We start from the raw sequence: 25,130 nt of genomic DNA on the forward strand, positions 1-25,130 counted from the left end.
GCTGGTGAAATGGCTAAAGAGAAGCTATCATCTTCACAGGAGAGGATGAAGGGCATATTTGATGGGCGAACTGAGCCTCGTCACTTTTGTCCAGGTGACCAGGTTATTGCTCTGCTGCCAATTGTTGGTTCTCCTTTTCAAGCCAAGTTTCAAGGTACATATACGGTTACTTGCCATTCCAGAACGGTGAATAGCACACCATTTACATTACATTTAAGTCATTTAGCAGACGCTCTTATCCAGAGCGACTTACAACTGTGCCATGTAAATCTGTTAAAAGCATATTATGCACGTTCCTCTGAGGCTGAACGGTGGGAGTCTACAGAGGACGATACACCTGTTCTTTTGGCCAATACCGTTATTTCGCTGGGTTCTTGTCATGCTAGGTCCGTGCATGGGGAGGAAGTTCCTGGTCCTGACGATTGCTTACTGCAGGGTAGATTGAAAAATTCAGAGACACTGGATATTTTAGACGGCCTTCTCGCTCATCTACCTGTTGATGGGCGGGAAGAGATGGTCGGTCTGATTCAGAGATTTCCAGGTTTGTTTTCTGATACACCTACAAACTTAATAGAACACGATATTGACGTTGGGGATGCTGACCCCATTCGTCAGCGGTTCTATAGAGTTTCTTCAGAGAAACTACGTTGTCTGGATACTGAGGTCAGGTACATGCTGGAGAGTCAGATAGCAGAGCCTTCTTTCTCCAGTTGGACTCCTCCCTGTATCTTGGTCAGTAAACCGGATGGGACAAACAGATTTTGTACAGACTACCGTAAGGTAAATAAATGGTGTCACTAAGCCAGATTCATTTCCTCTTCTTCGGATGGAGGACTGCGTTGATCAAGTCGGAGCAGCTAAGTTTGTGAGCAAATTTGACCTGTTAAAGGACTATTGGCAGGTGTCACTGACGAGAAGAGCACGTGAAATCTCTGCCTTTATTACACCCTCTGGTCTGTACTTGTATTCGGTTATGAGTTTCGGTCTGCGTAATGCACCTGACAATTTTCAGGGACTTATGAACAGGGTTGTCTCCGGTCTGGCCGGGTGCGCTGTTTATCTGGATGATGTAGTGATATATGCAGATACTTGGGAGTAACATCTGTCCCGTATTCAAGCCTTGTTCGATCGCCTAGCTGCGGGTCACCTTACGATCAATCTGGCTAAATGTGAGTTTGCTCAGGCGACCGTTACATATCTTGGAAAGGTGGTTGGGCAGGCTGAAGTGCGTCCTGTTTGGGGCTACGGTGGTAGCTATTGATGCTTTTCCACCACCAACTACTAAAAAGGAACTGATGCGTTTCTTGGGAATGATTGGTTATTACCATAGTTTTTTTTAGGAACTTCTCTACTGTGGTCGCCCCCTTGACGAATTTGCTGAAAGCTAAGGCCGTTTACGTCTGGTCTTCTCGTTGTCAACAGGCTTTTGAAGATGCGAAGAGGTTGCTTACCTCAACTCCGGTGCTGGCTACTCCTCGCATGGATTTGTCATTTACCTTGCAGGTGGATGCGAGTCACATGGGGGCAGGTGCAGTCCTGCTACAAGCAGATCTGTCTGGGTGTTGAGAGGCCAAAAAGTTGAACCTTTATCAGTTGAACTACTCGGTCGTGGAAAAAGAAGCGCCAGCACTCATATGGGCGCTACAACACTTTGAGGTGTATGTCGGGTCAGGAGTAGTACCTATTATGGTCTACACCGACCATAATCCTCTCACCTTCTTGAGTTCCATGATGTGTCCTAACCAGAGGATAATGAGATGGTGTTTATTCCATATCAATGTGCGGCACATCAGCGGGACTGCTAATGTCGTTGCTGGCGAGCTGTCTCGTGCGCCCTGTTCCTGAATGTCCACGTGACTGACCCCTGTTATTTTATGTTTGGTGTTGTCCTGTTCTATCGCTCCTGTCTGTTCCCTTCTGGTCTCGTTTCCTTCTTTCCTCTTAAAGGTTGCTTCCTGTGCGCAAAGGTTGCTGAGGTCTGGAGAGGATGAGGTTGGCCTGGGCAAGAGGAAGTGTGAACACGTACCCCCCCTTATGGATTTGGGACGCAGGCTGGGTATTCTATTAGGATCCAGGGCAGTATTTTGTTTGTGTGACTGGTATGGTGTTCCGGGGTCCTTGTCGGTGGGCGGAACCTGGAGGGTTATCAGCGAAATGGGACTCACCTGGGCTCGGGTGTGTCCCGGGATAAATACACCTCTTCCCCATTCGTTGAGACTCTATCCATACAGACACACTGTTAGAGTTTGGTTGTGGCATTTTTTGTGGCCGTTTTGTTTGTTTGCTTTGGCACCTTTCAACCTCCCTCATTATTACATTTATGCACGCAAACACTCACTTACACTACTGATTACTGACTACACACACCATTGTTAATTGTATTTACATTACCTCAGTTAATACATATATTTTTGTTATTCCTAATCTCCACGTTGTCTCTCTTACTGTTACGGACTTTGTGCCGGTTCGTGACACATGATAACTTGACTTTTAAAAAATCTGTTTTGTTTATTGAATTACAGTAAGTGAAGTGGATTTACACCCGGTATCAGAATGATCGTAATAGAACAGCAAACTACAGTGGAGTATAGTTCTGTTCACTACAGAAAAGTAGAATATAGTACAGAAGAGTACAGTTCTTTATAGTGTACTCAACTCTAGTGTGCTCTGTGTACTCTACTGAACTCTATTCTATTGTACAGGACTGTACTTTACTCAACTTTTTAAAACTTTACTATATTGTGTTTTACACTTCTGTGCTCTCCAAACTTGTCAAACGTGGACGTCTATGATTTGGACCTGACTGGACCAAATCGGAACCAGTCATGGACGTCTGTTTGGGACCAATTGAACCAGACCAAAAATCAAAACAAACCCTGGACATTGAAATGAAAGCCTTTCCAGACCGTACCAAAAAAAAACATCTGTGAAATATCAAATAACTGCTTTTCAATGTCCATGAACACCCAGTGTTTTGTCGGTGCTCAGTGGATGCTGGTTACAGTAAATGGAGAGAGAGAGGGAGAGAGAGACCTCACTATTGCTTTGCCCACCAGAAAGAGAAAGAATTCAGTTATGAGCTGAATAACAGTACTAGGTCTACCTTGTTACTTCTGAACTACCCTTGTCCTCCCTCCTCATGAAGGAGGGAAATGAGATGTGTTATTTTTGTAACAGAATGACAAGACCCTAGACAATCTTTCTTAAACTTACAGAAAGCAAATAATTTATCGAAAATGAAATATAAAAGTATAAACACAATCTTTTAACAGATTTCTCTGGCAGATGTTTTCCAAGACCCCTTTTTCCATCTGTTTGACCAGAAATCAAGGCCTTACCTTAGTCTTAATATTTAGGATGGAACATTTTTGAAAAATGTATATATGCCTTAATTTCTCAAAGATATAGACTTGTAGCTTTCATTTGACACGAGATTTGAACTTCACATGTTAGTGCTCATGGGGTCCTTTTACATGGAAATGCCCAATTACAGATCCATGCAAACTGTAAACAGGGGCTATTTTGTGCACTGTGTCAACATCAAAATAGTTACATCAATACTATTCGCTTACCACAGGAATTGCACGGCACATTTAATCTGTTATTGGAAATCATTTTTACAGTGGAGACTGTTCATGATAGATTTTCCCATTTCACAAAGCTTTTTTTCTTTTAGTGGCTGTCCCCAAGTGTGCTTCGTCACACGATGCTGACAGCACAAGAACTAGTCAGCCAAAAACACACAAAAAAAGTCATTTGGGCGGTCATTGCTTATGGCCTGTCAGCAGAAGGCTTTGCTGCAGCCGATGTGGGAACAGAAGAATGTTTGATCGGTTCATGATTGGAGCTATTGGAACTCTCATCGGCTTCCATAGATCCCAAAAGGACAGGACATTCACTCTGCACAGTTGGCAGTCTGAGCAGTACGATGTTGCTACCTCGGAGAGGATTCGTGCCACTATCTTGGTGAATGGGGTCAGTTCCATGGAAAACGATGATTCGCTATGTTTTGGCTTTCATATTGAGGGCTTGTGATATGAGGATTACCCATCATCAGCCCTGGTGTCAGGTTATATAATACCAAATAGCTTGACTTAAACTACAAACCCACCGTAGGAGTAAAAACCCAGCATAGAAGAACCCAGGGTAACGGTAAGAACCCAGCATTAGGAGATGAAATTTTTTCCCATTCCTCCTTGCAAAACAGCTCTCATCTGTGAACCACCTTTGCAACATGGATTAGGACTCACCTTTGCCACATGCTTCAAACATAAAGATATAAAACTGTAGAAGAATTGGATATTTCAAGTTAATACTTTGGGGTCAGTTCAGTGAGGTTGGATGGAGAGCATCTGTGAACAGCAGTTTTCAGTTCTTTCCACAGATTCTCGATTGGATTCAGGTCTGGACTTTGACTTGGCCATTCTAACACCTGGATATGTTTATTTTTGAACCATTCCATTGTAGATTTTGCTTTATGTTTGGATCATTGTCTTGTTGGAAGACAAATCTCCATCCCAGTCTCAGGTCTTTTGCAGACTCCATCAGCTTTTCTTCCAGAATGGTCCTGTATTTGGCTCCATCCATCTTCCCATCAATTTTAACCATCTTCCCTGTCCCTGCGCAGGCCCAAACCATGATGCTGCCACCACCATGATTCAAGTGATGAGCTGTGTTGCTAACGTTTTGCATTTTGGCAATTTTGGTTTTGACCAGAGCACCTTCTTCCACATGTTTGGTGTGTATGGCAAACTTTGACACTTTTTATGGATATCTTTGAAATGGCTTTCTTCTTGCCACTCTTACATAAAGGCCAGATTTGTGCCGACTGATTGTTGTCCTATGGACAGAGTCTCCCACCTCAGCTGTAGATCTCTGCAGTTCATCCGGAGTGATCATGGGCCTCTTGGCTGCATCTCTGATCAGTCTTCTCCTTGTATGAGCTGAAAGTTTAGAGGGACGGCCAGGTCTTGGTAGATTTGCAGTGGTCTGATACTCCTTCCATTTCAATATTAGCTTGCACAGTGCTCCTTGGGATGTTTAAAGCTTGGGAAATCTTTTTGTATCCAAATCCAGCTTTAAACTTCTTCACAACAGTATCTCGAACCTGCCTGGTGTGTTCCTTGTTCTTCACGATGCTCTCTGCGCTTTTAACGGACCTCTGAGACTATCACACCCAGGTGCGGAGATGATTCCACAGGTGGATTGTATTTATCATCATTAGTCATTTGTCAACATTGGATGATTCAGAAATCCTCACTGAACTTCTGGAGAGAGTTTGCTGCACTGAAAGTAAAGGGGCTGAATAATTTTGCACGCCCAATTTTTCAGTTTTTGCTTTGTTAAAAAAGTTTGAAATATCCAATAAATGTCGTTCCACTTCATGATTGTGTCCCACTTGTTGTTGATTCTTCACAAAAAAATACAGTTTTATATCTTTATATTTGAAGCCTGAAATGTGGCAAAAGGTCGCAAAGTTCAAGGGGGCTGAATACTTTCGCAAGGCACTGTAGACTCAGAGCCTTTGTTCTGATCTCAAGGAGCATAATTGGGAGAAAGGCTCTACTCCAGTCTGGTATGAGCAGTGACAGCATCAGCCATTGTGATATACAGTAGTTGTTTGTGACAAGTACACTTTGCCATTCCATTTTTAAAGCAGAAAATATCAATTTCTTTCAAACTGTCATACATTACGATGTCCCACGGATGCTAGTTCTTACAATCCCTCCCCTGTCTTACTCACTGGTCAATAATGGGAGAAGGGAGGCTACAGTAGGAGAGCTCTGTGCCAAATTGTCTCCTCTGGAGGCCTCGTCCTCAGGGTTGGGATGAGTTCTAATTCTTCACACAGCTTCATCACGCCCCGGAGATGGTGCACTGACCCGTCAATCAGACTGTGAAATGTATTGAATAGTAGTGTCATCCAAGCCCAGGAGGCCTGCCCGCCCGCCTGCCTGCCTATAGAAGCATCCACGAAGACTGAAGAGTTCTGCCTCCATCTCTCTCTAACACTGCGGTCTCTTATACACTGCTGTCTCTTATTGATTTGTCTCTCCCTGTAGCAGGGTTCAGCTGATCTGTTCCTGGGTATAATCTTCCCATGCCATTTATCCCAGGGATGCGTGGTGCTGTTTTTCATTGCCAGACACAGGGGTGACCAGGGTTAAAAAGCCAGACGAATGGGGATGAGATGTACAAGGCATGAAATCACGTCAAATTCATTTGGGTCACGCACACACACAAACGACAGACCAGAATGAAATAAAGAAAAATAGGCATCAGTGCTTTTTGCATGCTTGATTTAGCCTCTCTATTTTCATTCTGTGCCCCCAGGTTGAGGGTAACACAGCCACTGTGGCACTCTGCTGTGAGAGAGACACCCGTGCCCAGGTGACCTCGGCGGTGTCCCAAATTGCACCCTATTCCCTATGTGGCCTGGTCAAAAGTAGTGCACTACATAGGGAATAGGGTACCATTTGGGACACAGCCCTCATGTCACTACTGACCCACTTCTTGCGTTCTCTCTCTCTCCTTACATTTTTTTTTACCACCTCTCTATTCGGCTTGCTCTCCCTTCGAGCTGAGCACATTGAGTTAATGTGCAGAATTTGTCATTTCGTGAGTGCGTTACATAATCATTTGCCCTTTCCGAACTCGAAGCGGTTCCATCACATATTCAATGTTAGGAGAAAACAAAGGAGTCGAGCCTCAGACACTGTAGCTATTGCTAGCCAGCTGTGATGCAGAGGGACTGCTCCGAATTCCGATCTGGCATTTGGCAGAATTAGCATGTTGCCAGGCTGTGGAGAGTAAGGTCAGCCGTGTGGCTGTCATGGGCTTCAGACTGGGTGAGGCTAACGATGCCGATGGGATGCAGCCCCCTGGGTACGATGGACCCCAGAGCTGTGTTTGTGCTACGTCCAGCTACAATTATGAACATAATGAAATATATAGATCTGAAACTACTGTTAATTATCGTCCTCATCACTTCATTCACGTGACACCAAATGCACTGTAATATTGGTCATGGGCACTTATTCATTAAGCTTACTTGCTTTCGCCTCCCATCGTTGGGATCCCTGCTGTGTTCTGTGTTCTTCAGACAACATCTGGAATGACCCGAGTCTTGATCTGGACACTGACCTGCCGTCAGGGTGGCGCACCATCCGGGACAGCACTGGCACCTACTACTGGCACGTGCCTACAGGCACCACACAATGGCAGCACCCATCCTACAGCAATGAGGAGGACCAGAGCGCCGTCAATGGCGTCACTGCCACGGACCTCAAGGTTAGGGTTTCAATTTCAAAACACAGTTCAGTCCTGCTGTTTGACTTTGGCTGCTTTATACTTGGATGTGATTTCGTCAGAGAGGAAAGGATCACACCTCTAATAATGTCCCATGTCCTATTTTCCAGAGCCTGGATGCTGGTGGCAGACGTGGCTCAAGGGCAAGGCTGACAGAGAGCCCAGTGGCCTCCGTAAATGACAGGTACTCCTTCAGAATCCTCTGCAGACCCACACCAACACTCATTCACCTTCACAAGCACTGTAGCCTTGTTACAAACTCGTTCAGGCCATCCATGGTAGAGTATTGAGTACGACACAATTAAGCTCCGTGCCAAAGTTATTCTACAAGGTTAATGGGTCGATGAGGTACATTTGTATCACCTGCAGATCCGGATGCTTGCGGAGCTCTTTGAAATAAAATACGTTGATTGTGTAAATCAAATGAGAGGGTTAGTGCATGGGATGTATTCTCTCTCTTTGAATCTGTTTTGATGGCAAAAGGGCTCATGATGGCTTCACTGGCCCGGGAATGTGGCAGACCACATATCCCTATGCCTCCTGGAACAACACCCACTATTCAATTGTCTGTGTTCTGAGCAGAGGCCAGATCTGTCCCCTGCCTTATCGGGAATGGATAAGTTCTTTGAAGCGTCATGTGCAGATGGGACAACCACTACGGCATATCGTTACAGTCCAGCCTTTGTGCCATAATCTGAATACATACAGGCAATTGCAGGGGGGGGGGGATCTGTTCAATATAGTGCCTGAAGATAAGTCTAAACCATCTGTCACACAAACCAGTATTCTAAGGTTTCTTTAGCATAAAGCAAAGTACAACCTGTTTGGTCAAATCACCTGGGTGGTTGTTCATAAGTTCTTTAACATTACATATGGCTGCCTTGCTTTTACCATTACGGGCAAAAGTACACAACAATTCCATTATCACAAGTTATTCTGGCACTGTGTCCTGTAACATGTAGAGGTTGTTGAATCCACCGATAAGCACAGTCTCTGCTGCAGTGGTCATGTGTGGAATCAGGGTGCATTTGACACCTGGGAGCTTAACATTCTGTATGGGCAGAGATTGCGGAGAATAGTGAAACTCAGCTCACTGAGCACAGCATCAAGAAATCCATAGGTCTTATAATGGACATAATCGCATCCTACTCTGCTTCACCAAAGAGTGCAATGGAAAGGGAGGGAGAGTCTTGACTCAGTGGGCTCCTGGTTGCAGGAATAGCAGCCTCTTGGGATTGTCTCCAGTCAGCTGTATCAGAGGGCTAATGAGAACTCCACCTCTGAGTCAGTCCGCATGAAGGCGATCAAACCAGCTCTCTGTTTGTTTTTGTCATCCACTGCTCACTCAACAGCTGTTTCCATCAGTGGCAGGCAAGGGCTTTACTTTCAAAGTCAAACACAAAACAGATCAACAAAGGACGAGATGGTGACATACAACACAATATTCCACACAGCATCATCCGGGGAAGCAGTGAGGGATGCAGAAAGGGCTACCGTGTCATTTGTGCTGTCGTGGTGGTAATCCTTCATGTAATTTAACTGTTCTGCTAATCTCCCACAGAATCTCCTGGCAGGACGATTATTTCTGCACCAACATGGATCCTGACTCCAAGGTAGAGTGGGCTACGGTGTCCAAATCCCTCTCCTTCTGCAGCACAGCATGTTCTGACCAATAACATCCATAAAACCAGATTTGTCCAATTACGTCAGCTTATTGTAAAACGTTTTTCTTTTTTTCATGCATTCTAGCTGAATCAGAACTCTAAACAGTATTTGCCGTCATTTATTCGCTGAGGGTTAAAAGAGGACACCTTTTTTTTTTTTATGCAAGCCCTGGTCGATAGTTGTTTTTCTGGCCCAGGCTAGGCAGCTCTTAGAGGAGTTCATAGACCATGTCCACTAAAAGGATGTGAGAGTTATCTTTGAAGTCACAGTGAGGAGCAGTAGTGATTGAAAGTCGCTAAATGCATTTCGTGGATGCATCATGTTGATATACTGTAGATGCCGAAGACACTTATAACCTTTTAGGCTGCACATGATCGGAAAAACACTGCGCATCCATATGCATATCTCTCTCTTACACTCTCTGTTCATTCCCTTTTCTTTCTGCCTCCTCCTCATCCCTACCATCCACTCCTCTCCGCTGCCTCCTGGGCCCTGTTGGCGTGGTGTGGTGTGGTTGTCTTGGTCAGTGTTTTGCGGTGCGCTCACTGGGCTGGGTGGAGATCCCAGAGGAGGAGCTGACCCCGGGGAAGAGCAGTCTGGCTGTCAATAACTGCATCCAGCAGCTGTCCAGCAGCAAGGCTGAGGGCCGCGATGCACTAGGCGCCTGGGGAGAGGTAAGAGGAGGCGGGGGGGGGGGGGGTTGAGGGAGTAATGGGGGTGGTGAAGTAAAATACAGTAACATTACTTGTTTATTAGGTTTTGTTTTAGTTTGGTCTATTTTGGCAAGCAGTACATGGCTCATTGTGCAATTGTTTATTGTGCGTTACTCCTTTAAATGAAACCATTAGTAGCTTTGACAACCCCCAGTACCTCATTCGACCTTGGGTTTGGTCCAGTACATGTGAGCTTGCAATTTGCTTGCAGGCCAGATTACCCTTACTGCCACCATAAAGCAGTCCCACTGAAGCAGTCCCACCCTGTCACCTCTGTCTCTCCCAGGGCCAGGACATGATGATGGTGCTGAAGAAGGACACCCTTAGCCTGATGGACCCAGTGGACCGCAGCCTTATCCACTGCCAACCTATCATCAACATCCGTGTGTGGGGCGTGGGATGCAACAACGGCAGGTGGGCCAACCTGGGGATCGTATGGGCAAATACCCCCAATCCTCTCTCCCAGAATCAAAATATCACATCATTTGGTCAGCTTTGTGATTTATTTCTGGGTCCATAGGTGTTCGAAATTGGGAGTTCCGGTTTACGAAGTCTCCCCCCTCGCAAAAGTAAACTCTCAGCCATAGCTAATTTCACCACACGCGCGAAGTTCCCCCGTCCTGATATGTACAAATAATCAGTGACGAAAACCCAAGCAACGGAACCAGTGCTGCTCATTATCCTACACGCTCCATCCTGTCTACAAGAGATGAATATATCTGTAGTTACATTTTGAAACACGGTATAATATGGTGAATTGACCAACTAAGCACAATGCTCTTGGGTTGTTCGGTCAGGAAAGACTGTTCAAAGTTGTTGTTATTGTGTATACTTGATGACATGGAAATATTCCATTGAGTGAAGAAAGTAAATGATTTATATGATATTGTTTTTCTATGGGCTATACAGCCTTGGGTAAGGTTAGTTCTTCTGGGTCACAGATGTTTATGGCCAATTGTAATACACTGGGAGCTCATGTTGAGTGGATTTGAGGGCAGCTATATTTCCGTCTATGCTCTTGGTGGAGAACATTCAGGCATTGATCTGATGGCAGTGTCAGTGGAACAACATCTAAGTAGAATGGAATAGCCCCGAGGAAGAAACGTGACAATGATAGAAAATGCTAAGGATTTGAAAAATCCAAGACTGAAACGAATGAAAATAAGTCAATATATAGGTGCAACATTTTTACACACACTACGCTATATTGTGTTATGATCATAGTTGTAAACCAATGCAAGAGTTTTGTCTCATATTTGAAGTAGTTGTAATAATGAACTTTCTTTCTTTTTTTTAACTGCCACTCATGAAAACAGAGACAGGTAATCACTCTCTTCTTGGTCAACTCATTTTCTGTTGACGTGCCATTTGTGACTTTAACAGCTTGCATCATGGTCGCAAGTGAACGCTTGGCGCCTCAGGAAGCTTCTGTGTAGTTTCTGTAGTCATGCTCTAGTGTCTCATCGATAATGTAACGTGCTTCTGTCGACATGTAATGTACTGTGTGTGAATGCCTGCCCTGTTTCTCATGCATGTTCAAAGGAACCCATGTCTATTTCCTTCTCGACTTGTAGTGACCCTTGTTTCTTATGCAATGTGCTGTTCTGTCCTTGTCTCACAACAAAATGCCCACTCAGTACTATCCCAGGCGGTTGTCTTGCCAAATTATTACTGCTGATGATTGATCGATAAAGTTAGATTCATAATGGTATACAAGTATACCTGAGGTAAATTCAGCTCAAACTGCATTTGAATCAATTAGAAGCCATAGTGATTGCATTCCTTTGAGAGCCAAGTGGAGGACGCATCAATGTGTTTCTTACAGTGTGTATCTCAATGTTCATCTCACAGGTTTTCTACTACAGTTGAATGGGCTCTTTTTTTTGACGAATGGACCAGGAGAGATTGCTGGGTCGTGTCCAATTGATCAGCTCCCCTGAGCCAAGTTGCACTCCTTTCTACACTGCCAGTCTGAGTTAAACTGTAAAGTCGCACCTTTCACCGTGACAAATACTCCCCATATACAGTGCCTTCAGAAAGTATTCCCCTTGCCTTATTCCACATGTTGTTGTAGTACAGCCTGAATTCAAAATGGATTAAATATATATTTGTTCTCACCCATCTACACGCAATATCCCATAATGACAAAGTGAAAACATGTTTTTACAAATTTACTGAAAATTAAATACAGAAATATCTAATTTACATAAGTATTCACATCCCTTCTAACACACATATTAGAATCACCTTTGGTGTGAGTCTTTCTGAGTAAGTCTCCAAGAGCTTTGCACACCGGGATTGTACAATATTTGCACATTACTCTTTTAAAAACACTGTCAAGTTCATTGTTGAAGAGCTATTTTAAATTCTTGCCATAGATTTTCAAGACGATTTAAGTAAAAAAAATGTAACTATACCACTCCGGAACATTCAATGTCGTCTTGGTAAGCCTTGTGTTTTGGGCTATTGTCCAGCTGAAAGGTGAATTTGTCTCCCAGTGTCTGTTGGAAAGCAGATTGAACCAGGTTTTCCTCTAGGATTTTGCCTGTGCTTAGCTCTCCCTAGTCCTTGCCGATGACAAGCATACCCATAACATGATGCAGCAACCACCATGCTTAAAAATATGAAGAGTGGTACTCAGTAATGTGTTTTGTTGGATTTGGCCCAAACATAGCACTTTGTATTCAGGACGTTAAGTTAATTTCTTTGACTAGTTTTTTGTAGTTTTTTGTAGTTTTACTTTAATGCCTTTAAACAAGTCTATATACGATGTGAGCAAATGAGGTGAGATAAGGGAGGTAAAGGCAAAGAAAGGCTATGGTGGCAAAGTAAATACAATATAGCAAGTAAAACACTGGAATGGTAGATTTGCAATGGAAGAATGTGCAAAGTAGAAATAAAAATAATGGGGTGCAAAGGAGCAAAATAAATAAATGAATTAAATACAGTAGGGAAAGAGGTAGTTGTTTGGGCTAAAATATAGATGGGCTATGTACAGGTGCCGTAATCTGTGAGCTGCTCTGACAGTTGGTGCTTAAAGCTAGTGAGGGAGATAAGTGTTTCCAGTTTCAGAGATTTTTGTAGTTCGTTCCAGTCATTGGCAGCAGAGAACTGGAAGGAGAGGCGGCCAAAGAAAGAATTGGTTTTGGGGGTGACTAGAGAGATATACCTGCTGGAGCGTGTGCTACAGGTGGGAGATGCTATGGTGACCAGCGAGCTGAGATAAGGGGGGACTTTACCTAGCAGGGTCTTGTAGATGACATGGAGCCAGTGGGTTTGGCGATGAGTATGAAGCGAGGGCCAGCCAACGAGAGTGTACAGGTCGCAATGGTGGGTAGTATATGGGGCTTTGGTGACAAAACGGATTGCACTGTGATAGACTGCATCCAATTTGTTGAGTAGGGTATTGGAGGCTATTTTGTAAATGACATCGCCAAAGTCGAGGATTGGTAGGATGGTCAGTTTTACAATTGTATGTTTGGCAGCATGAGTGAAGGATGCTTTGTTGCGAAATAGGAAGCCAATTCTAGATTTAACTTTGGATTGGAGATGTTTGATATGGGTCTGGAAGGAGAGTTTACAGTCTAACCAGACACCTAAGTATTTGTAGTTGTCCACGTATTCTAAGTCAGAGCCGTCCAGAGTAGTGATGTTTGACAGGCTGGCAGGTGCGGGTAGCGATCGGTTGAAGAGCATGCATTTAGTGTTACTTGTATTTAAGAGCAATTGGAGGCCACGGAAGTAGAGTTGTATGGCATTGAAGCTTGTCTCGAGGGTTGTTAACACAGTGTCCAAAGAAGGGACAGAAGTATACAGAATGGTGTCGTCGGCGTAGAGGTGGATCAGAGACTCACCAGCAGCAAGAGCGACCTCATTGATGTATACAGAGAAGAGAGTCGGTCCAAGAATTGAACCCTGTGGCACCCCCATAGAGACTGCCAGAGGTCCGGACAGCAGACCCTCTGATTTGACACACTGAACTCTATCAGAGAAGTAGTTGTTGAACCAGGCGAGGCAATCATTTGAGAAACCAAGGCTGTCGAGTCTGCCGATGAGGATGCGGTGATTGACAGAGTCGAAAGCCTTGGCCAGATCAATGAAGACGGCTGCACAGTAATGTTTCTTATCGATGGCGGTTAAGATATCGTTTAGGACCTTGAGCGTGGCTGAGGTGCACCCATGACCAGCTCTGAAACCAGATTGCATAGCAGAGAAGGTATGGTGAGATTCGAAATGGTCGGTAATCTGTTTGTTGACTTGGCTTTCGAAGACCTTAGAAAGGCATGGTAGGATAGACATAGGTCTGTAGCAGTTTGGGTCAAGAGTGACCCCCCTTTGAAGAGGGGAATGACCGCAGCTGCTTTCCAATCTTTGGGAATCTCAGACGACACGAAAGAGAGGTTGAACAGGCTAGTAATAGGGGTGGCAACAATTTCGGCAGATAATTTTAGAAAGAAAGGGTCCAGATTGTCTAGCCCGGCTGATTTGTAGGGGTCCAGATTTTGCAGCTCTTTCAGAGCATCAGCTGAACGGATTTGGGAGAAGGAGAAATGGGGAAGGCTTGGGCGAGTTGCTGTGGGGGGTGCAGTGCTGTTGACCGGGGTAGGAGTAGCCAGGTGGAAAGCATGGCCAGCCGTAGAAAAATGCTTATTGAAATTCTCAATTATGGTGGATTTATCAGTGGTGACAGTGTTTCCTATCTTCAGTGCAGTGGGCAGCTGGGAGGAGGTGTTCTTATTCTCCATGGACTTTACAGTGTCCCAGAACTTTTTTGAGTTAGTGTTGCAAGAAGCAAATTTCTGCTTGAAAAAGCAAGCCTTGGCTTTTCTAACTGCCTGTGTATAATGGTTTCTAGCTTCCCTGAACAGCTGTATATCACGGGGGCTGTTCGATGCTAATGCAGAACGCCATAGGATGTTTTTGTGTTGGTTAAGGGCAGTCAGGTCTGGGGAGAACCAAGGGCTATATCTGTTCCTGGTTCTGAATTTCTTGAATGGGGCATGTTTATTTAAGATGGTTAGGAAGGCATTTTTAAAAAATATCCAGGCATCCTTTACTGACGGGATGAGATCAATATCCTTCCAGGATACCCCGGCCAGGTCGATTAGAAAGGCCTGCTCGCTGAAGTGTTTCAGGGAGCGTTTTACAGTGATGAGTGGAGGTCGTTTGACCGTTGACCCATTACAGATGCAGGCAATGAGGCAGTGATCGCTGAGATCTTGGTTGAAGACAGCAGAGGTGTATTTAGAGGGAAAGTTGGTTAGGATGATATCTATGAAGGTGCCCGTGTTTAAGGCTTTGGGGAGCTACCTGGTAGGTTCATTGATAATTTGTGTGAGATTGAGGGCATCAAGTTTAGATTGTAGGATGGCTGGGGTGTTAAGCATGTTCCAGTTAAGGTCTCCTAGCAGAGGGTGGTCTATAGCAGGCGGCAACGGTGAGAGACTTGTTTTTAGAGAGGTGGATTTTTAAAAGTAGAAGTTCAAATTGTTTGGGTACAGACCTGGATAGTAGGACAGAACTCTGCAGGCTATCTTTGCAGTAGATTGCAACACCGCACCCTTTGGCAGTTCTATCTTGTCTGAAAATGTTGTAGTTTGAAATTAAAATTTCTAAGCCAGGATTCAGACACGGCTAGAACATCCGGGTTGGCAGAGTGTGCTAAAGCAGTGAATAGAACAAACTTAGGGAGGAGGCTTCTAATGTTAACATGCATGAAACCAAGGCTATTACGGTTACAGAAGTCGTCAAAAGAGAGCGCCTGGGGAATAGGAGTGGAGCTAGGCACTGCAGGGCCTGGATTCACCTCTACATCGCCAGAGGAACAGAGGAGGAGTAGAATAAGGGTGCGGCTAAAAGCAATAAGAATTGGTCGTCTAGAACGTCTGGAACAGAGAGTAAAAGGAGGTTTCTGGGGGCGATAAAATAGCATCAAGGTATAATGTACAGACAAAGGTATGGTAGGATGTGAATACAGTGGAGGTAAACCTAGATATTGAGTGATGAAGAGAGAGATATTGTCTCTAGAAACATCATTGAAACCAGGAGATGTCATTTCATGTGTGGGTGGTGGAACTAATAGGTTGGATAAGGTATAGTGAGCAGGACTAGAGGCTCTACAGTGAAATAAGCCAATAAACACTAACCAGAACAGCAATGGACAAGGCATATTGACATTAAGGAGAGGCATGCTTAGTCGAGTGATCAAAAGGGTCCGGTGAGTGGAGAGGTTGGTTGGGGGTCACGGCGATTTAGACAGCGAGCCAGGCCATCGGTAGCAAGCTAGCATAGGATGGATGTCTGTTATTAGCCACCTCTTGCATTCCGTCAGTAGATTAGTGGGGTTCCGTGTGGTAGAGGTGATTAATCCAAATCACACAACAACAACAAAAATAAAAACAATAGATATAGTTAGAGGCCCAAGAAGAAGAAAAAATAATAATAAAAATAAATAAATAAATTGTCCGATTGTCTATTCAGATAGCAGCAGATAAGACAGCTAACGGTTAGCAGGCCGCAGATGGGCGTTCAGGTAACGTCGCGACGGAGGAGCCAGCCGGATAACTCCTTCGGGTAGATAACGTCGGCAGTCCAGTTGTGAAGGCCCGGTGGGGCTCCGCGTAGGCAGTAAAATGGGTCCGGATAGGTGACTGCAGCCCAGGAATGATTGATGGAACTCTTCAGCTGGCTAGCTCCAGAATAATTGATGTTTGCTCCGGAATTGACGAAAGCCGATAGTCACACGGATAGCAGCTAGCTAGCTGTGAGATCCAGGTATGAATGTCCAGAGTTAGCGGTAGAAATCCAGGGACATGGAGAGAAAAATTGGTCCGGTATGTTCCGTTCTGAGCCACGCTGCGCCGTACAAAACTGGCGATAGATTTTCGAGCTAAAGGATAGCAGATGACTACAAACCGTGGTTAGCTGAATACTAACGATTTGCCAGTAAAGAAGCTAACTAGCTTCTGACCTAGCTTCTGATTAGCTTCTGGATTTGCTTCTGGCTAGCTCCTGGCTGGCTTCTGGCTAGTTTCTGGCTCGCTTCTTGGAGTTTCTGGCTAGCTTCTTGGAGGATTACAGATTTAAGGTAAATAATACTTTTTTATAAATATAAATTGGTGAGGCGGGTTGCAGGAGAGTGTTTTGAAGATGGGTTTATGGAAAATTTTAAAAAAATGTATGAAAAAAGTTGTAAATATATATATATACGGGACACGACAAGACGAGGACAAAAGACGTCTGAACTGCTATGCCATCTTGGATCTAAGAATGACGCCTGTATCCTTGTTGTAACTGTTTGTATTGATTCACCATCCAAAGTGTAATTAATAACATCACCATGCTCAAATGGATATTAAATGTCTGTTTTTTTTACTTTTACCGATCTACCAATAGGTGCCCTTCTTTGCGAGTCATTGGAAAAACTCTCTGATCTTTGTGGTTAAATCTGTTTTTGCTGGACTGAATTAACTGCTTGACTGAGGGATCTTACAGATAATTGTATGTGTGGGGTACAGAGATGAGGTAGGAAATATTATGTTAACTTCAATGGGATAGCCCCCCCCCCCCTCCATAAGACGGTTGAGCTAACGCAGGCTGTTAATGCGATTAGCAGGAGGTTGTAAGTAACAAACAAAATATTTCAGGGCATAGACATACAGTATCTGATTTGAGCAGAAAGCTTAAATTCTTGTTAATCTAACTGCAGTGTCCAATTTACAGTAGCTAATACAGTGAAAGAATACCATACTATTGTTTGAAGAGTGCAAAATTATGAACTTGAAAATGTATTAATTAACTAATTAGGCACATTTGGGCAGTCTTGATATATTTTGAACAGATGTGCAATGGTTCATTGGATCAGTTTCAAACATTTCACATACACTGCTGCCATCTAGTGGACAAAATCTAAGTTGCACCTGGGCATGAATAATACATTATGGCCTTTCTCTTGCATTTCAAAGATGATGGTAAAAAAAGAAGATTAAAACATGTTTTTTCTTTGTATTATCTTTTACCAGAACTAATGTGTTATATTCTACTACATTAATTTCACATTTCCAAAAACTTCAAAGTGTTTCCTTTCAAATGGTATCAAGAATATGCATATCCTTGCTTCCGGTCCTGAGCTACAGGCAGTTAAATTTGTGTATGTAATTTTAGGCGAAAATTTAAAAAAGGGTCCGATCCTTAAGAAGCTATACATTATTCTTGCACATAGAGTGAGTCCATGCAACATATTATGTGACTTGTTCAGCACATTTTTACTCCTGAACATATTTAGGCGTGCAATAACAAAGGGGTTGAATTACTTATTGACTCGAGACATTTCAGTTTTTAACTTCAAATGAATATTTCTAAATATTTCAAAAAATATTTGACTTTGACATTATAGGGTATTGTGTGTAGGCCAGTGACACAAAATCATAATTTAATACATTTTAAATTCAGGCTGTAACACCATCTTTTGGGGGGGGGGGAGTAAAGGGGTGTGAGTACTTTCTGAAGGCACTGTACTCCTCGCTTTTACTGTATTACACCCAAACCAAAGACGTGGATTATGCAGGGTCGGCTCCGAGCATAAGCGACATAAGCGGTCACTAAGGGCCCCCCCTCTCAAATTACTGCTCAGTGTTAGAATAGTAGAATTCACAAAGTGTAATTTCGAAATTTGCTTGTGCATCAGCAGTTTTTCTCCTATGTCAGTCACTGACAGTCACTCAATTAGCCATATCAGCTAACACATTTTTTTATTGGTATGTTAGTCTAGCCAGCTATCTAAACTTGTAGTAATCATGGCCGACTACCGATCGGCCGTGCAGGGCATGTGCCCAGGGGCCCTGACCTCCAGGGGCCCCTATTGATTGTTTTAGTTACTCTCACTCAGCTATTATTAACATGACATATAAGTCTTAGTAACATTTGTAGAATTGCAGGAACTTTGCTTTTAAATGGAAAAAATGTCTCTCCACTCTGGAGGCTGGTGAGGGAAGAACGGATCATAATAATGGCCAGAACGGAGCAAATGGAATGGCATCAAACACCTGGAAACCATGTGTTTGATACCAATACCACTAATTTGGCCCCAGTCATTACCACAAGCCCGTTCTCCCCAATTAAGGTGCCACCAACCTTCTGTGCTCTCCACCCCATGGTAGAATTAGTATAATTGCATGAAAGCTTGCTTTAAAACTGCAACATTTTCTTTACTCCCCATGGCAAACTGTGTAGAATTGCACGAAATTTGGCAAATGTTCTCTCTGCTGTCAAGTGCGGGGCCTCTAAAAGGTTTTGCCCGCTAGGTGGGGAGGCCCCGCAACCTAATCTTGCTTAAGGCCCCCAAAAGGCTAGCGCCGGCTACGTCTGTCATGAAATAGATTCACTCTTCTTTTTTTTTTGGTGACGTGGTGGCAAGATGCTGTGTGGACAAGATCAGAGGACATAGTGGCCTGCACCGACTGCCAATCTGTTTGAGTGGTTCCCTGAGATTTAATAGAGAGGAAGGATCCCACCCTACCGTTTGTGGGCCCACCTTTGATGCCAAAAGGGAAGCCCATCTGTTATTCCCTCTTTTCCCTCAATAATTCAAAAGCTGCAGGTCTCTTAGTTCTTTTTGCAGGCATCGGCATATCCTGGTGCACCAGAGTTGTGGACTATAAAACAGCACTGTTGCTCGAAGTCACTGAGAATGTTATAGAGATAATTACACACGTAAAGCCATCAAACTGCAACCATAGAGCTTTTTCCCAGTTAGCAACTGCACATATGCACACCGAACAGTTCTTTATGAACTGACTACTTGTCAGAGAGAGTTTACATTACAATGCCAGTTGAGTGACTTTGCTCTGATATGTGAATATAGTGTAGAAGAGATGGTGAGTCTCTTGTCCCTTTTCTGATATTAGAAATTGGTGACAGGGCGACAGCATTCCATGTCCCTGTTCCTTAAAGTCCCGAGAACAACGTCTTTCCATATGCATCACTGGTACTTATAGACCTGACATCTGACGCGGCCTGCCCCTATCAGCTGCTGAGGGACACAGCCAGAGGTCACAATGTGTTGAGCCAGAATGGAACTGATAGCGTCAATGTTGCGAGAGCCTGTGCTGTCTTCAGTGCTCAGTTGCTTAGTCGTTTGATGATTGTGCATGTTATCAAACCAACTGTTACGTGATACTGGCTGGTGTACCACTGGTTTCAGTTCAGTGGACCAACGCGGTCATGCGGCACAGTAGTTGTGCCGAAGAAACGATAGTTTGATGTGTCGCGTGTGTTCAATATGGCTTTGAATTCCATCCCATTCATACTAATGCTATTATCTTGTCATACATACAGTACCAGATCACCAGATGAATTGTGAAGTCGGTTAACTTCCACACAAACCAGACATATAGATGCCCGTTTCTCTGTGTTTAACCTCTGCTTTTGTGTTCCGCACCGTTTACAGAGACTTTGCCTTTGTGGCCAGTGACAAAGACACCTGTATGCTGAAGTGCCATGTGTTTCGCTGCAACGCCCCAGCAAAAACCATCGCCACGGCTTTGCATGAAATGTGTTCAAAGGTAACCAAAGATTTCCAAGCATAGGAAGTGGTTGAAGATCCCTTTCAGCCCACTGTAGGAGTTTAGGTTCCATTCCATGATGTGTCTGTGTGTGTATCCAGATCATGGCAGAGAAGACGACTAGAAGCCCATCTATGGCCCGCTCCCTCACCATGGAGAACATCTCCCCCGAGGACCTGCCACGTCAAGGTGCTGTAGCCTGGCTGAGTTCAGAATTTGTAGGGATTTGTCTGACTGGAGCCATGTGTAGTTTATATGGATGGTAAACTCCATAATGTGGCAGAAGTCATGTGATACATTATATTCGTATTCTGCTGCAGTGGACTTCCTGGATGCAATGAGGAAAAGGGTGCAGAAGTTTGAGGTGCAGTACATCGGAAACCTGCCTGTCTCCAGGGCGATGGGTAGGTTTACTGTATTCTAATCTCACCATATTGATTTATTAAACTGGCAAAATACCATCAAACTTGTCATCTAATTGAACTAGATTTTTTTAAACGAGCCAATGTTCCCTTTCCTGTAACAACCTTGAGAGTCAACAGGGGAAGAGGATCTGTAATATCTCATCACCAGATATAGAGGATTAGACCGCAGCAAGGAGTCACAGGCATGTTTAAAATTGAGGCCGGATAACGGGACAGAGGACATCGTCTCTTTATCCTCAGCAAATACGCCGAGTCACGTCTCATGGCTAGGTAACTCTCAGGTTCACTGTGTATTTGGCTGTCCCCAGGCGAGGCGTCGTCTCGCAGTATGTAACACGGCACTCTTTCAGAAAATTGATTATTGATTACAGGCTCCAAAACGGTAGCATCCATCAAGGTGTTGTTAGCTGGATCAGCTGACTAACTGACATAAACGCCCAGTCCCAGATGCTTTATGTCGGAGATATTGTGCTCCACTTTCGGAGATTATTCCACAAGTAAGGTGCAAAAAAAACTAATGGCAGATTAACCTAACTCAGTGGAGATAGAAGGGATCCCCAGAGTTAGCCATCCCTGATACCGGGTCTGGTAGCTCGTACTGTCTGTAGGTTAACAATGAAGTAAGGTACTGTGGAACTTTGTGCAAGAGGGCTTTATGTACAAAAAGAGTGCGATGCAACGATCTATGAGACTTCTGAGAGGGCCAGTCTACTTTCTGATACAGAAAGCAGTAATGTGTACTAAACCTGTTGCCTGTCATAAACTGTGTTCAATGGCTTCCATACTGTGGCAGCTGCATGCATATAGACAATATCGCCATAGTCTAGAACCGCTATGAATGTCAACTGAATGATTGGCTTTGTGCTATTTAACGAAAGGCATGGCCTATTCCTATAAAGGAAGCCCATTTTAAGTCTCAACTTCTTAAACATTAAGATGCCCAGATATTTAAAAGGCGATCCACCATCCAATGTATATATGCATAAATCATCAGATACATTTTTAAGCGTTTTGGAAAACAACATATGCTTGGTTTTACCTGCATTAAGTACCAATTTCAGTTGACTAAAGGCTTTCTGCAAGGCAATAAAGGCAGATTGTAGCTACCAAAGAGGTTTTCTTATTAATGATGACAAGCCATTAGTCGTCATTGGAGACTACACACCCGAGGTGATGATCGCATAGGTTCGCAATCACCGGAATGTCGTTTGATTATACTGTGTAGTACAATGAAGAAGAGTTGAGGCTAGGAGCATTTCCTCTCAAAACAGGTGATCTAACCCTAACCTTGGTTTTTACAGTACTTTTAGAAGTCACTGGGCTGTTACTGAAGCAGCTTTATTAAGGGGCTTTATGTGAGATCCTCTGGCAGGTATGGAGGTGCTAAACCGGGCCATAGAGAGCATCATGAACACCTCAGACAGTGACGAGTGGGAGCCCATCGTCATCCACATCTCCGACACTGTGCTTTCACTCTGGAAAGGAGAGGTGAGGAGTGCTCAGGAAACCTGTAAATGCAGTGGTCGGACCAACCAATGAAATGATTACATTTCTCTGTCTCCCTGATGCTCTCTTTCTCTCGCTCTCTCTCTCTTACACTCTCTCTCCCTTTGTCTCTCCCTTTGTCCCTCTCTCTCCCTTTCTCTCTCTCTCTCTCTCTCCTTTCACTTTATTTCCCTCTCTCTCTCGCTCCTTCTTTCACTTTCTTTCTCTTTCTCTCTCTCCCTTTCTCTCTGTTACCTTCTCTGGGATTTCTCTTTCAGGATGGAGATGATCCCTTCTGGGAATGTCAAGTGCGTTACCTGACCTTTCTGGGTGTGGGCCATGACACACACACCTTTGCAGTGATAGTGGACTGCGGGACGCAGCGGTTTGAGTGTCATGTTTTCTGGTGTGAGCCGGACGCAGGGATCATCTCTGAGGCTGTGCAGGCTGCGTGCATGGTGAGTGACTAAGGGATGAAACACAGGGCTGGAGAACTAACGTACAAAATGGCTTTTGTAGACGCAGAGGTAAAGCTAGCATGATAAATACTTGAATTTAAACATGCTATCATGGCTGAATGATGAATATTTTAACGGAATTTGTAGGTACTGGTAGAGAATGTACTAGAGCCATGAGTCATGTATGGTATCTTTCTAAAATGAAAGGGAATCTAAGGTCACTGCTTAACATGGCTCCATTGTGCCCCCTGCAGGTCCAGTACCAGAAGTGCTTGGTGGCCCAGACTCCACCACCCAGGTCCAAAATGTGGCAGGCGGGTTCCAAGGTGAAGAGGGCCAACTCCATGGACGGCTTCACTTTCCCAGCTCCCCTTCACCAAGGACTGTCCCCACCCATGACTGGCTCCTCCACAGCCAAAAAGGGCATGCTGGCGTTTTTTGAGACTTTCAGAAATAAACAGTCAGCAGTTTCCACACCATAACAAACAGATAGGGAGGGAGGCGGGAGGGAGCAAGTGAGAGAAGGGGACGTGGGTAAAGGGAGGTACGGCAAATCAGTTTTAGGGCGAAGGGTAGAATGTATAACAGATGTATAACCAGCCATTAGAATGTGAAGATTGAAGGCCAGCTGAGTTTCTATTTGACCAGGCAAGGATGACCATTATCTTAAACAAAACAAACTTTTTCTGCATTTCTGCTTCTACTGTGTTTCTTTGGGTATACAACATATCTCAACTAGGCTGGTTTGTGGTACAGATTTAGAAAAGAACACTGAGGTGCTGTACTCTCACATTCCACACCTTTCTTATCAAGGAAGAGTTTAAGTCATTAGGATCTTGACTTGTGCTTTTATTGCAAAATACCATCAAATACACAACAATGGCTCCCTGGTTCTAGGTGAAACATACAGTAGCAAAAAAATATGGTGCAGTAATTGACTACTTTAATATAGTTATCTGATATTGAACATCAGCAAAATGTAACAGTGACCTCATTCTTGTACAATCAATGTAGCTGGGTAGGTTGTGTTAAATACGTATACTGTTCTTTCTAATAAATGTAAAGGGATCTTTAACTTCAGATATATTCATAGAAGTGTGTCAACTTATAGCCTATAGTCCCTCTGACAGTTGACAACAAATAGATTTCAAATGTGAGATTAGGCATCATAAAGATAGGAGAGAAGATATCACACTCTACATTCCTCCATTATTCAAATTAGATGTGAAAAAATCGAGAATCAGACCGACGAACATCCTAGACCCCAGTTTGTCAACAGCAAATGAAGTCCAATCAGATCCGGGCTTTGGTACAATTTTGACGCAGCATACTCAGAAAGAATCCCTTTGAGCAGGATTCAGGAGTGGCGCCAGTGCCACAGTGGTCTTCACATTAGAGTGAAAGAGAAGGTGTTTTATTTCTGTTCTGAAAAAGGTTTGTGTTAGTACAAGCAGCACAAAAAGCATAAAAGTGTAAAAGAAAAAAAAAAGATTTAGAAAGGTATGTAGACAGTCCCCCGAAGCTCTACAGAAGCACTGCATGCTTTCGCACACGCCTGGGAATGAAATGCTTTGCTCAGGTACTTTCCATGCTATTGGCAATGAAAAAAAATGAAAGACTGACTCTCACTAGTAAAACTGAAAACACTTAGAAATCAAGTCAATGACTAAACTCTAAATGCAAAACAGTCCCCAACACTGAAAGCCTGTGTTGTGTTGCTCCTATTGGATGACACTCTAAACAGCATTTTCACTTGAGAAAACACCAAAACACACTGAATCCCCCCCAAAATACAGACCTATTTGCACTGCATTGAATTAAGTATGGGGGGAGGGGGGAAGGCACTTGGTTTATTGCATGCTGATTTTCAAAGTCATTTGCTGTATGCTGTGAAACACTTGGGCACATAAAAGAAATGGCACTTCAGAGAGGTCATGCTATATATTACCGATATGCAACAGCTCCTCTTCCCCCATTCTAAATAGGCATAATATGAGAAAACAACTCAGGTCTCCATATTAGTGGAAGGTTCATGTCAAAGTTGGAAGAATGAAAAGGTGGAGCTTTGGCGTAAAATAACATAGGTGGAGAAGTGAAATACGTTTTATCCAGGAGAACTTGGGAGGTGATGTCATAAAAATGCTAATGTAGCACCTTGAGATTTTTTTGGTTTCTGCTATTTATACTACTAGTAAATACATATGTCTCTCTATATATATATATATTTGCAATATTTTAGCACAAAAGAAAATAGGATGTCATGTAAATGCAAACTATTTTAAATTGTGATTATTTCTCGCAGTTGTACCTCACTTGGTCCACACTGTGGTGGTCTATGCTGGAATAATAAATTGCTTGGAAATCCTGTTCTCTGTTTTTTGTGTGTTATGTTTATCAAAGTTCAACTCCTCTTTTACAAAGAAAGAGCCTTTTATTTCAACATGAAGTCTAGTCTCATTACTCAGAATCTGGCCACTTTGCTCTACATGAAGTCATCCACTGTTTACTAGACCA

General features: G+C 43.7%; 1 protein-coding gene across 1 annotated transcript in view; it reads left to right on the top strand.

Moving 5' to 3' along the window:
• The window catches only part of LOC135550241 (amyloid-beta A4 precursor protein-binding family B member 3-like), a 32,741-nt gene extending 7,758 nt beyond the window's left edge, over window positions 1-24,983 (top strand). The window contains exons 2-12 of the mRNA XM_064980860.1: window positions 7,103-7,290; window positions 7,419-7,492; window positions 8,870-8,921; window positions 9,501-9,647; window positions 9,973-10,100; window positions 20,134-20,248; window positions 20,350-20,437; window positions 20,569-20,652; window positions 22,046-22,161; window positions 22,437-22,616; window positions 22,871-24,983. Of these exons, the coding sequence (XP_064836932.1) occupies window positions 7,103-7,290; window positions 7,419-7,492; window positions 8,870-8,921; window positions 9,501-9,647; window positions 9,973-10,100; window positions 20,134-20,248; window positions 20,350-20,437; window positions 20,569-20,652; window positions 22,046-22,161; window positions 22,437-22,616; window positions 22,871-23,098 (1,400 nt within the window). The 3' untranslated portion in view covers window positions 23,099-24,983. The remainder of the gene's footprint in view (window positions 1-7,102; window positions 7,291-7,418; window positions 7,493-8,869; window positions 8,922-9,500; window positions 9,648-9,972; window positions 10,101-20,133; window positions 20,249-20,349; window positions 20,438-20,568; window positions 20,653-22,045; window positions 22,162-22,436; window positions 22,617-22,870) is intronic.
• The last annotated feature ends 147 nt before the right edge of the window (window positions 24,984-25,130 follow it).

Source organism: Oncorhynchus masou, chromosome 12 (assembly GCF_036934945.1).
Source record: "Oncorhynchus masou masou isolate Uvic2021 chromosome 12, UVic_Omas_1.1, whole genome shotgun sequence".
NCBI classification, from domain to species: Eukaryota; Metazoa; Chordata; class Actinopteri; order Salmoniformes; family Salmonidae; genus Oncorhynchus; species Oncorhynchus masou.